At 39.6% G+C, this 14,320-nt stretch overlaps 1 protein-coding gene across 2 annotated transcripts in view; it reads right to left on the bottom strand.

Moving 5' to 3' along the window:
* LOC148525572 (tetraspanin-15-like) overlaps window positions 1–14,320 on the bottom strand; it is a 240,495-nt gene that overhangs the window by 120,854 nt on the left and 105,321 nt on the right. For both annotated transcript variants that reach the window (XM_088470889.1, XM_088470888.1), the window contains exon 3: window positions 6,981–7,055. In XM_088470889.1, coding sequence (XP_088327015.1) covers window positions 6,981–7,055 — 75 coding nt within the window. The remainder of the gene's footprint in view (window positions 1–6,980; window positions 7,056–14,320) is intronic.

Here is a 14,320-nt window from a genome sequence, read left to right as displayed (position 1 = left end):
AATTTTACATTAGTCCAGAAGATGAAAATACCTTTTTCTGGAGATATTTGCTGCTTACACACAGGAGAGCTAGCCCCATAGAATTATATGGTGCTGGGATGTGCCCATATGCATCCAAAAGATCCTTCTCCACCCCACTGTGGCTTGCGTATGCACAATAGGACTTCAGGGTCCTAAACCTAGAAGTCAGTACTTTGCTGGGACAGCTCTAAATCAGAAGAGCTGTCCTAGCGGGTAAGTATTCATGTATACAGGTGTGCATGCGTATAGGGGCGGGATATATCGCAATCTAATTGCAATACATGATACATCCTGCCCATGGTCTTTGATTTGCTGCCTAAATTTATCAGACACTGTATGCAATCATTGTGGTATACATTAATGGGTATCGAAATAGATGGCATATCGGTGGTGGACTAATTCAAATTCTTGGGTACTACAATCTCCCGAGATTTGAAGTGGGAGAAGAACACCAGTGTCATTGTTAAGAGGGCTCATCAAAGGTTGTATTTCCTTAGACAACTAAGGAAATTTGATGTCCCTAGGGAACTGATGCTGCTCTTTTACTCTGCGATAATTGAGTCTGTTTTGTGTTCCTGGATTATTGTATGGTAGTGGTAGTGCACGTGATAGGGCCAGGTTACAGAGGGTAGCCAGACCTGTGGAAAAGATTATTGGCGTGGCCCTGCCTTCGATCCTATATGGCGAGGGTTGGGAAACGGTCCATAAATATTGTGGCAGATGTGGCCCATTCTGGCCATGATCTATTCCAATTACTTCCGTCTGGTAGACAATATAGATCTTGCCCGGTTAGGACCTCGAGACATGCAAATAGTTTTTTCCCGCAGGCAATTATGCAGTTAAATCATTGATTAATAATTGCTTGTTTATGTGGTTTTACATGTATTTTTATTGTATTATAACTTTTTTAGTTCAGTCATAGTGAGTATGTACTTGGTCAGTGGTTCCGGAGTCAAATTCGAATGTATATGTTTTATACTTGGCGAAATAAAATCTGATTCTGATAACATATTTATACATTTCTACCCTACTGGGAACTATAGGGTCCACTAATGTAAATGTTAGTTGTGAAGAAGATGAGCATATCCACCTAACCAAAAGGTAAATTTGATAAATGCCAGTTTGTGAGACTTCCAGCGTTTCAACTTTTTCCCTATGTGTTTTCAATTTTAAAAAAATATATTTTTTTATTTTTATGGCGCTATTGTATACAAATAAATAATTATTATAAATTGGTGTAGTAACTGTCGCTGCACTTATAAAACAGGGCCTGGCCCCCTGTTATAGTTGCTATTTATACAGAGAAGAAAATAATAAGTGCGCTGTTCAGGTAGCTATATATATATATATATATATATATATATATATATATATATATATGATGTATTTATTTAGAATTATACAGCAATGAAATTATAAAATTACATATATAATTATAAACAATAAGAAATCTATTTAAACGCCGGCTAACACGTAAACACCCAAGAGCAATATTTTATATAAATTATATTGTGTATAATATATATTATATAGAATATATTGCTCTTGGGTGTATGTGTGTTAGCCGGCTTTTATATAGATTTCTTATTGTTTATAATTATACATGTAATTTTATCATTTCATTGCTGTATAATTCAAAATAAATTCAAAATAAATTCTATATATATATATATATATATATATATATATATATAGTTACCACCGGTCCGGCACTCCCATCAATAGTATATAGCCGTGGTCGGTTCCCTCACAGAGTGTAGATACAAATAGGTCTATGATATGGCACTCAAAACACGGAATAAATAATGCATAAGCTGGATAATGTCAACAACGTTTCAGTATTATCTACTGTCTTCAGGTTACAACAAGATAAAAATAAAAGACATACTTTTATACATGTGCTACTCACCCCCCGTGGATCACACCGGCTTCCCAGAGCGGGACCGCTCACCCCGCCCGTGGACGCCTTCCAATGACGACATCACGCAAGTCGTGCTGACGTGTCATGCCAGTTCTGTGAATACCGTCACCATGGCAACTATTAGTTTCATTATTTCCAAAGAATCCACAATACTTGAACTTGCAAGTTACTATCTAAATACAAAATAACTCTATAATCGATCTATACTTATAGAGACAAAGAGCAATATTGTTAATAAACATTGGGAAGAATGGCTTATAGAAAATGTATCCAGAATCGAAGACTATACAGGATGCCAATTATAAATTTCTAAAGGAAACATCCGTACGGAGTGGTTTCATTTAAGCCATTGGGATACATAACCCCCAAACGAGCTATCCATTTTGCTTCACACTGAAGCAATTTCAAGGCATGATTGCCCCCTCTTAAAGTGGGAGCAATGTAATCAATCATCCTATATCGGAGACTACTAAGAGGGTGACGTAGCTCTTGGAAATGGCGAGCTACAGGTTGCTCACTTTTCCCCGCTGCTATGGCATTTCTAATAGCTGAGCGATGGACTGCCATACGCTCTTTGAATCTGCATTCCGTCTTTCCTATATAGGATAATCCACAAGGACATAGGTTTTGGTACACTACATAACTTGTGTTACAGTCAAGTAAATGACAGATTTTAATGCTCCTACTCGTCTGGGGATGATTAAAGGAGTCACCAGGGATGAGGAACTGGCACGTAACACGCGTACACCGAATACAGCCCAATTTCCTTTTTCCCATAGTAAGTTTTATAGTTTTATCATTGTCAGCTATATCGGCTTTGACTAAATAGTCATGGAGGTTACGGCCCAGCGAATAGCAAGGCATAAGGTTTGTATTAGTTAGGTTCGGTTTATCGTCAGAATCTACCAAGGGCCAATGTCTTTTACTAATTGTATTGATCACAGATGATTTTACATTAAATTTATTAACCCAAGGGAACTTAAGTGTTAATTTTCGGATCAACAGGTTTTTTTGAAAGTAACATTTCCCTATCTATATCCAAAACCTTTGCTTTGGGCTCCAATAATGATGTTAGAGAATATCCCCTGCTAACAAACCTATCAATTAGTTCATCTATTTGTCCAGAGGCTTTTTCTCTATTGCTATTGATACGGCAAATATGGACCATTTGCGAGTATGGTAGCCCTCTAATGAGTCTTTTAAGATGACAGCTCTGCGCTTGTAAAAGATTATTGCGATCCGTCGGTTTAGAATAAACCGTTGTCGCTATATTACCGTTCACAATACATATTTTAACATCCAAAAATGGATATAGCAACAACGGTTTAGAATAAACCGACGGATCGCAATAATCTTTTACAAGCGCAGAGCTGTCATCCTAAAAGACTCATTAGAGGGCTACCATACTCGCAAATGGTCCGTTTTGCCGTATCAATAGCAATAGAAAAAAAGCCTCTGGACAAATAGATGAACTAATTGATAGGTTTGTTAGCAGGGGATATTCTCTAACATCACCAAAGCGAAGGTTTTGGATATAGATAGGGAAATGTTACTTTCCAAAAAACCTGTTGATCCGAAAATTAACACTAAGTTCCCTTGGGTTAATAAATTTAATATAAAATCATCGGTGATCAATAGAATTAGTAAAAGACATTGGCCCTTGGTAGCTTCTGACGATAAACTGAACCTAACTAATACAAACCTTATGCCTTGCTATTCGAGGGGCCGTAACTTCCATGACTATTTAGTCAAAGCCTATATAGCTGATAATGATAAAACTAAAAAACTTACTATGGGAAAAAGGAAATTGGGCTGTATTCGGTGTACGCGTGTTACGTGCCAGTTCATTTACTTGACTGTAACCCAAGTTATGTAGTGTACCAAATCCTACGTCCTTGTGGATTATCCTATATAGGAAAGACGGAATGCAGATTCAAAGAGCGTATGGCAGTCCATCGCTCAGCTATTAGAAATACCATAGCAACAGGGAAAAGTGAGCAACCTGTAGCTCACCATTTCCAAGCGCTATGTCACCCTCTTAGTAGTCTCCGATATAGGATGATTGATTACATTGCTCCCACTTTAAGAGGGGGCAATCGTGCCTTGAAATTGCTTCAGTGTGAAGCAAAATGGATAGCTCATTTGGGGGTTATGTATCCCAATGGCTTAAATGAAACCACTCCGTACGGATGTTTCCTTTAGAAATTTATAATTGGCATCCTGTATATTCTTCGATTCTGGATACATTTTCTATAAGCTATTCTTCCCAATGTTTATTAACAATATTGCTTTGTCTCTATAAGCATAGATTGATTAGAGTTATTTTGTATTTAGATAGTGACCTGCAAGTTCAAGTATTGTGGATTGTTTGTAAATAATGAAACTAACAGTTGCCATGGTGACGGTATTCACAGAACTGGCATGACACGTCAGCGCGACTTGCGTGATGTCGTCATTGGAAGGCGTCCACGGGCAGGTGAGCGGTCCCGCTCTGGGAAGCCGGTGTGATCCACGGGGGGTGAGTAGCACATGTATAAAAGTGTGTATTTTATTTTTATCTTGTTGTAACCTGAAGACAGTAGATAATACTGAAACGTTGTTGACATTATCCAACTTATGCATTATTTATTCCGTGTTTTGAGTGCCGCACCATCTACATATATATATATATATATATATATATATATATACACACACACACAGACATACATACATACAGCTACCCTAACGGCGCACTTATTATTTTCTTCTCTGTTTTCAATTTTAGTTTTACTTAACAATGTGACGCGTTTGATTAGCTGGCCGCCTATAATATGAGCTGGTGCCCAGCCATTAACTTGTTCGGCATCAGGGAGTAGTTAGGCTAAGTGCCTGCCAGTGAAAGTGCTTTTTATTCTTATTTTTAGAATACATCTTATGCAACAAAAAAAGGACATTCATCCAACCCTAAATGACCCCCAAGTAAATAGTATCAGGAACAGTGATCAGTGATAACAGGCAGCAACTAAAGCATTTAAATGCTCACGATAATTCTTAATGATAAATGATTTTAAGTTGACTCATAGCTTCTGTCTGTTTTTATGTATTCACATCCACCAGCAACAATCTCATCTCTTAAGGCAGCATTTTCCATAACCTCTAGCATTTCTCTTCCATTAGCGGATAAATGCCTCTGACGCATGTATGCCACAAAGTCCTTTCATACACTGATACTAAGAGATGCAGCGTGAAATCGTATCTACTTAGCCAGGAGTGTGAGAATCTCTCGGCGCAGGGCATGCTGTATAGGAGACAAACGATGCCAAGAAAGACAGATTGGTGACTCACAAATAGAGCAATTCACCCTCAAGTCTTTTGTGAAGATAGTACACCGGCAACTCCAACTGCAACAAACATCAACCCTGGTAACCCTTTCCTGCCAGGAACAGGCATAAGGGTTACACACTGGTATAGCATTGCTTAGCCATGCACAACATACAGTACAGTAGTATGTTACAGAGTGCGCTGTCCAAGGTCCTGTTATATGTGTTAAAATGAAAAGGGGATCACAATGTGAACTGCTTAGACAACGATGGCACCGTGAAAAAACCACAGGCCTGGGTTCTTCAAGGAGGTGTGGCCAACCTTGGGGGGGGGGGGGGGGGGGGGGAGTGGTCACGCCTCATTATGTATATCTTGTCCCTATGGAGGTGCTATGCTGGGGAGGGCATGGCTACAGAATAATGGGGATGTAGCTGCAACTCATTGGCTGTTTAAAGTAACAAAGTGTAATTTACAATTACAACCAGAAAGGCAAATCCCTTTTCTGACTTCAAAATATTTTTTGCACTTATTATTGTACATTGGTATTACAGTGATTTTGTGTACTTTAAACTGTTTGTAAAGTTCATAATCAACTTTCTTAAACTATGGGATTATAAAGTCGATATGTTAATAGAGGGTACACGATAAGTATAATTTATTGTGAGTGATTTATATACGGTAGCAAACATATATTACGCATCACTTTATAGAGAATATTTCAATCATTCACATTAGTCCCTGCCCCAGTGGAGCTTACAATCCATATTCCCTATCACATGGACACACATACACTGTGGTTCATCTTTTACCAGAAACAAATTAATCTACCAGCATGTTTTTGGAGAGTGAAGGGAAACCCGAGCACCCGGAGGAGACCCACACAAACACATGAAGAACATACAAACTCTACCCAGGTAGTGGCTTGGTCAGGAGTTAAACCCTCTGAAGGGCTGTGAGGCAGTAATGGTAACCACTACGCCAACCATGCTGACCACCAATAAGCAGATACAATCCTACATCTACATGCCTACCACAGTACAAGTTCATACTTTCCTTAGAAAATGCACGTTTTATTTAGATGCATGACCCCTTCATCAGCTTGGAGCACAACAGTACACCACTCACTTCCTACGGACAGATATAGAGCAAGTAACCTATTGGGCTACAACGTATATCCAAAACTGTGAATTCACTGAGCTAAATAACATGAAGTAAAATGTAGTATTTAGCTATATCTGTAATGCTGTCACAGTTTCTATATTAGCGAGCCAGAGTTTTGTACCTTTTCACAGTACTGGGGCACTGCCGAAACCTCAGCCTGAGCAACAAGCTTACAGTTTCCTAGGTAACAAATTCTCTGAAGACATTGGTGAATTCATGCACAGAGGCATGTCTACAGTAGTTATGTCATAAATTACCTATTGTGCTTTCAACAGAGATTTCTTTTTTGTTTTTAAATCCAAAATCTGTACAGCTGTTACCACCAGTGTAAAGTATGTGGGATTTCAATTTAGCTGCCTGATGGAGATGGTGGGGAGTCAAAATACTCCTTTACCGTTTCCTTTTTGACAGACCTAATATGCATATTGATCATAATGCTGTATAGATATGCATTTTTTTAATTTAGCTTACCTTTTATAAGCAAACCCCAAATAAAATCTATCAATATCATGCAAATCAACATGCAACCGTACACAATATGGGATTTTGGTGCTTTCAGAACAGAAGGACTCACCTGAGTTTCACAAACCAGCTCAATGACAATCAGCAGGAGCTCGATAATGAAGATAATAAGCAGCACCCAAAAGAACTGAGGAAAGGAAAAAGCATGGGTTAGATTCACAGCCAAGGGTGGCATACTGTAGGTTTTTGGAAATGCATTCAGTACCAAGAATATAACCACCCCCTCAAGCACGCCCCTTCTCCCCACCATGTTATTTGAGTTTGATCCAATGAGATTGTGGTTTTCCCATGCAGAAGTCAATCATGGTTTGGTCAGAAATAGTGGGCAGGAAATCTAAAAGGTATGCTGGCTCTGTGGTTACTCCTTATGGCATGCAATAAAGTCCATAACTACGTAAAGCGTCTTGTATAGCTGTATACTTGTGATGCACACATATTTACTGTGTGTTCCAGCTGAACTCCACTGGGGCCAATACATGGTAATTGACACTACAGGGGTGTATAAAAAAAGCTTCTATATTTGGGGGGACTTTCATGTTTAAGGAGCCACACATGCTTGCTCTGGTGGCAGCGCTTCTTTAAAGTTACCACAACTTCTTTAAAGTTAAGGTGCCCACACACATTGTGTCCCAGATTGTCAGATCTCACAAATTACTTTCAATTTGGCCATATTTTACATGATCTGTCGTTCCAATGTGTCGGAATCGGCCAGTTCGGGTAAAATAATATATGTGCGTGGTCAGCATTAGTCTTATGTTCTCATAAAGTGGTGATTCTCAGATACGGTACCCTCCTTACCTGATCTGTAAATATTTTCTTTTGTTTTACTTTCAGCTGGGACTTTATTAGCTTTATTTCATTTCAACAACCACCCTCAGCTGCTGATATGCACATACCCTATTTGCTGTATGTTAGCAGAACATAAATAAAAGAAAGAGATTTCACGTGTGGTAGTAACAAAAGGTTTCTGTGGCCATTTAAATCCAATAACAAAGTTGGTGTCATGGAATTAGCTTTACGGAGAGAAGACACTAGACAAATACCTGAGACATTGTAACAATGTCCTACTTAGTAACTTGGGGTTCACAAATATATATATACATATATATATATATATATATATATATATATACACACACACACATATATATATATATATATATATCACCACAGCCGGCACTCTGTAGGTAGCTGGAACTTGCTGATAGCCTGCTTGTCCTCCCTGGGGCTAGCACACCAATACCCATCAATGTTTTGGGGTCCAGGCTCCTTCCTCAGGACACACACTGAGGAAGGGGCCTGGACCCCGAAACGTCGATAAAAGCACCTGTCTTTCACCTTTCTAAACAAGACTTGGAGTGCCACCCTTTTTGTTCTTTGATTACACTGCACAATAATGAAAATGTTTCCGATGTGAAAATAGTTACTTCTAATTGATTTCAGCATGCAAAGAATGAATATGACATTTTAAACTCTCAGTTAGCTCTGAGTTCCGAGATATAGCCCATTTATGACGATGTAGGGGTATTCCTAGTGAAGTGGGCAGAATGGAGAGAATCTTACCAGCAATCTGCGTTCCGCGCAGAGGGGGCGGGGCCTAATGACCCAATTAAATGAATCAGTTATTTCTCCCCTCCCCTATTCAAATATATGCGATTCACGGGATTACCCACACAAGATAACTGTGGTGCACTGAGTGACAAGCATAGTGAGCGATTCCACCAAGACATTTCAGCAATGGAACAAAGATATCAGGGTAGGTGATCACTACTGTTTTACAGTGACAAGAGATGCCCCAGAAGAGGAGTACAAGCGACAAGCAAAGAGAAAGCACCACCATGAATAGGCCACTATATTAGATAGTTGTTTCATATGCTGTATGTTTGTTTTGTTTTGTGTTCTTATTTGTGATTGATTGAATTAAAACAACTGTTATTTATTTTCTATCAAGAAAATATCAGATTATTTTAAAATAGCTTTTCACTATGACTAGATTACTAATGTACATACAGTATAGTGCAAGTAGTGTAGCTCAAAAAATAGAGCTAGTAAAAACATTCTGAAATAATTTCAGTTTTTCTTGACCTCAAATTAGTAATGTATGACTATTTTTAGAAGGAAACAAATTAAAAGTATTAATTTGTTGTACAGTGTTTTTATATATATATATATATATATATATATATATATCTAAAAAGGAGGTGAGAAAAGGCGCTCTCTGGTGTAGTATTTAAGAATATTTGAATTTCCAAAAATAGGTATTACAAGTACCTTCATCAATTAAAAAGCAGGCACATCGGGGGTCTTAGTATGGAGCCAGCGTGTACTCGATCTCAAAAAGAATCCCAGAATCGACAGGTAACTTTATCAAAGGTGCCCTCGGAATTCTGAAACAACCACTTTGGTTCTGCTACTCCCCGTACATTCAATAGTGGAACATGCAGGTAAAATAGAAGAATTTGCGCTCTCAGGAGGTGTGCGGTTATCCTATGCCTAGTGTCTCTATATGAGACCCACCTACTTTTAATGTAAGAACTTCATTTGTTTTTCTGTTTGTTTATTTTATTTTGTTGCAATAAAATCTAAAAAAATTATGATATTTTGAGAGCGCAAATTCATCTATTTTACCTGCATGTTCCACTATTGAATGTACGGGGAGGAGCGGAACCAAAGTGGTTGTTTCAGAATTCCGAGGGCACCTTTGATAAAGTTACCTGTCGATTCTGGGATTCTTTTTGAGATCCAGTACACGCTGGCTCCATAGTAAGACCCCCGATGTGCCTGCTTTTTAATTGATGAAGGTACTTGTAATACCTATTTTTGGAAATTCAAATATTCTTAAATACTACACCAGAGAGCGCCTTTTCTCACCTCCTTTTTAGATATTCTACTACTATTTGAGACGATACAACAACAGTCTCTCAGGAGAAAATTGGCGGCCACCTGTCACACGGGGAGTGTATTTTTGGAAGAGTTCATTTTAAAGGACTGAAACACACAGATATATTGTGGTGCAGCGCTATTAACAATACCCTTGTTCTGTTATATATATATATATATATATATATATATATATACACACACACACACACTGTATAATGACAACAATATTGGGAGAAAAAACCTTATTTCCCAATTTTTCAATTAGACTTTGTTAAATCAACTGGTACAGTGTAATTTCCTCCTAATATTTGATTCATTGTCTTGCAGGTGACCTGTGCCCCTCATTTCATCTATGCCATTTCAATGAAGGGAGTACAAGTCTCCAGCATATTAAAATGTCATGAGTCACAATTAAAATGCAATCAGCAATGCATCCTGTAAGACGAGCAGATGATGTCCAACTTGTCACTGGCTGTTCATGTTGCTGGATATTAACTGATCACATACAGGAGAAATCTTCCTGCCCAAATCCCCTGCGACTCACAATGTATCGTCACCAGCATTGTGTTGCAATATTTGTATTAACCTCTGAGCTCCTAGAAAGTGACAGGAAATGGAACGTCCACGTCTCCTGTCCCCGCTGCAGTGATGATGAATTAGGTCATTAGACCTGGATGAGACTGAAATGTTTTCCACAGATAACAGGTTTTCTTAACTCTTTGTAGCGGTGATTGAATGCAGATTGTCTTTAAAAAATATTAGTTACAAACATTTACATGCTTAAATGACACAGAGGTTTAATAGAGAAACTGATTAATGGCACCCAGAGCCCCTCCTGACTAACATTTTACATAGAATATACTAATTTACTTGATTGGTTATGTTTATCACACTTTTTCCAGTAGAAGCAGTATTATTAAGTAGATACAAACTGCAGGCTTCTATACAGTGATACCTGTTGAATATGCAGTTTGGTGCTGCCACGTCTGGGAGGTATGAAAAGCAAGCTCAATATCAAATCAGGATTCAACGGGACTGATGGTGGATTTGAAAAGAGTGCCAGGAGGACAGAGAGCACATTTAGTACAGGCTGCTTATCCCCTCGTAATTTTTGGACAATCACAGCCTGGTGGCTGCACATCTGGCAGCAGTGTTTCTGCTAGGTGACAGGAGAACTTAAGGCTAAACATTCGTTTCCAAATCTGGGAATGTGAATGTATTGCATTGTTAGAACCCTGTGGTTGTCTAGCTGTCATCAAACTACAAAATATAGGTAGACTCAGAGCGCACTAGGGGCCCGATTCAGACCCGCTCGCTAGGATGCGTTCGCACGCAGCCAGATGTATGCATTCTGCGCATGCGTACGCATCGCAGTGCGCGAACCAGTCCATACGATCGGGAAGTGTTCGCTCGCTGCGCATAGACAGCCCGGATGAATGAGTGGCAAGAGAAGCCGATTGTGGCTGGCCGCTAGAAACGGGGGAGTGGAGGTGCGAACGCAGGCGTGCCTGTGCATCTTAACGCAGTTTCAGAGGCGTGCATAATTAAGAGACAGCGTCATAGTACACGTCACTTGGCTGAATTTTACACTTAAGCGCTCGCAGTGCTTGCGGTAGGGTATGGTCAATCACAAGTGCTGCGTATGCATCTGATGGTACTCGATGTTACCGATACACTTCCGGGAGATGACGTGCGCAAGTGGGCAACTTAAAACAGGCTGGTGGGCATCTGTATACACAGAGTGATCACACGCCAAGACATAGTGGGCGTGCTAATGCCTTGCCGAAGTTGCATACGCATCTAGCGAGTGAACGCATCTAGCGAGCGGGTCTGAATCGAGCTCTAGGAACCAAATGACAGGTTTACTAGAGATGTTTGAACTCATCAGTTCTACAGTTAACAAGTTTACTGGGATAACTAGAAATGTAGATCTATTAAAAAAAAATGTTTACCCTACTAGCTGATAAATGTAAATAGCATACTTGCTGACTCCCTGAAATACTGTAATGGTGATCTCCTTGCCTCCCTGAAGAGTCTAGTACCCTCCCTAAGGCGCTTTCTGTGACCATTGCAAATTTTTGTTTTTACTGTGACAGTTACACATGGTTTGCAGAACTTAAAAAAACTATGTCCAGAGCGCAGCTTCTGATCACATTTGCCGATTACTCCCATTATATAGCAGGTATATAACTTGGAAAATAAAAATAAATTGGCTGTCTGATTATATGGTTTATATGTGTAAAACTATGTGACTTCTTCAGGGCTCATTTCCTTGTGGATGTAATGGGCCCCATAAATCAGCATAGAATTCTCGCAATTCCCCAATCCCCAGAAACTGGTGTCGGGCATTGGAGAAAGCCAACAGGTTGGATTTCCCAAATTTGGGATTTTTGACATTCGAATTTCCCTGATTCCCCAATGTCTGCCGATTGGCATTTCAAACCAGCAGATCAACAGTTCTGGTTGGATCAGGGAACTAGGGAAACGGGGATATATGGTGCCCTTAAGTCAATTTTATGACACACCTCTCAGACAGAGTAGTAAATGCCCTATTCAGCGCCATATACATGGGGTTTGCTTTCACAATCTCTATGAAATGCTTTTTTAAAAGTTGGCAAGTACTGTATGCTAGATAGGGTCCTTCCTCCTATAATTAGTATCTGCTACACATAGTACATCCAGTAGTATTACAGTACATATTTATTAATCATTAATGAGCTTCTCTTAGTTATTGTAAATTATTAGACAATGCAATGAATATAATGTAAAGAGAGTGGGCAAGTAACAGAGAACTAGGAAACCTCTCAGTCTAAGCCCAGAGACCTGTCAGTTTTAAACATGTTGCTTTACAGTGTAATACAGGTTGAGTCTCCCATATCCAAATATTCCGAAATACGGAATTATTTTGGCATGACCGAGATAATGAAACCTTTGATTTTTGATGGTTCAATGTACACAAACTTTGTCTAAGGCGCAAATTATTAAAAATATTGTATAAAATTACCTTCAGGCTGTGTGTATAAGGTGTATATGAAACATAACTGTTTTATGTATGTACATAAAGTTTGCTTGAGCCACAGAACTATTGAAAATATTGTATAAAATGACCTGCAGGCTGTGTGTATAAGGTGTATATAACACATAAATGCATTCTGTGTGTATATTTGGGTCCCATTCTCAAGATATTTCATTATGATATGCAATCATTCCAAAATACAGAATATTCCGTTATCCAAAATACCCCTGGTCCCAAGCATTTTGGATATCGGAGACTCAATCTGTACTTTGGTAAAACTTACATTGCAGGAAGAAGATAAGCCTGGTAAGACTTACATTGCAGGAAGAAGATAAGCCTGGTAAGACTTACATGGCAGGAAGAAGATAAGCCTGGTAAAACTTACATGGCAGGAAGAAGATAAGCCTGGTAAAATTTACATGGCAGGAAGAAGATAAGCCTGGTAAGACTTACATGGTAGGAAGAAGATAAGCCTGGTAAAACTTACATGGCAGGAAGAAGATAAGCCTGGTAAAACTTACATGGTAGGAAGAAGATAAGCCTGGTAAAACTTACATGGCAGGAAGAAGATAAGCCTGGTAAAACTTACAAGGCAGGAAGAAGATAAGTCTGCCTTATGTAGAGTAGCTTGCAGCTCCTCAGTGAAAGAGTGGCGTAATGGGGTAGATTCAGTGGCGGATTTTACCTAGTAATATACTCCACCTAGGTGAGCTATGACTGCACTGTGTACACTGTGACTGGCAGTGGCTTCCCATTGGAGGCGCTATAGTCACACAGAGGACAGGCAGTCCCAGTGGGAGGTGTTTTCTCCGCATGGGACTGGCAGTCCGGGCTGCGATTAGCAGAGAGCATGCTAACAGTGGGAAGCCAGTCCTCTGCCTATCGTGCAGCCCTACCTAGCTTCTAGGGGCTGCAGCCGATGCAATCCCTAGAAGCCGATGCTTTCTGCATACGCCAATCCCAGCACCTGCCAGATCCCATTGCGCAGATGCCGAGACCTGGCCGTCTGGGACTACAGTGTCTTCTCCAGTCTGCACTACAGGTCGGAGCACCGGCAGCACTCATCTAAGAGGGTAGGAGCCACTATTGCCTAGGTTATATGGCGATAAGGAGATGCTGTGGTGCAAGTTACTTTGCAAAAGCAAATGTGCATAGGATGGGGTTAGGGAGTAAATCCTGGTACAACAGATCCAATTGCCCCCCATATTATATAGTCCCTATCAACCCTGTTGAAATAATACCCAATACTTCTACATTGTTGATTTAAGTACTATCAGGTTTATCTGCAACTGTGTACTGGTCTATCTCAGTCACTGTACTTGCCCTACTCTTGCCCACCTCCCACCCCTTCCCCTTTTCTCCACTCTAGTCCTATAGGGTCGTAAGTGTAAGATGTAAAAATAAAAAAACTCAACACAGACGTACGAGTACACAAACGCAATATGCACATTTACACAACTAAAATGGATGTAGGTCCAAATCTACACGAGTTG

The sequence above is a fragment of the Taudactylus pleione genome, unplaced genomic scaffold (genome assembly GCF_031769625.1).
Source record: "Taudactylus pleione unplaced genomic scaffold, aTauple2 ptg000105l, whole genome shotgun sequence".
Taxonomy (NCBI): Eukaryota; Metazoa; Chordata; class Amphibia; order Anura; family Myobatrachidae; genus Taudactylus; species Taudactylus pleione.
Note: the sequence above shows the minus strand (reverse complement) of the source record. Positions and strands in the feature narration are given on the sequence as shown.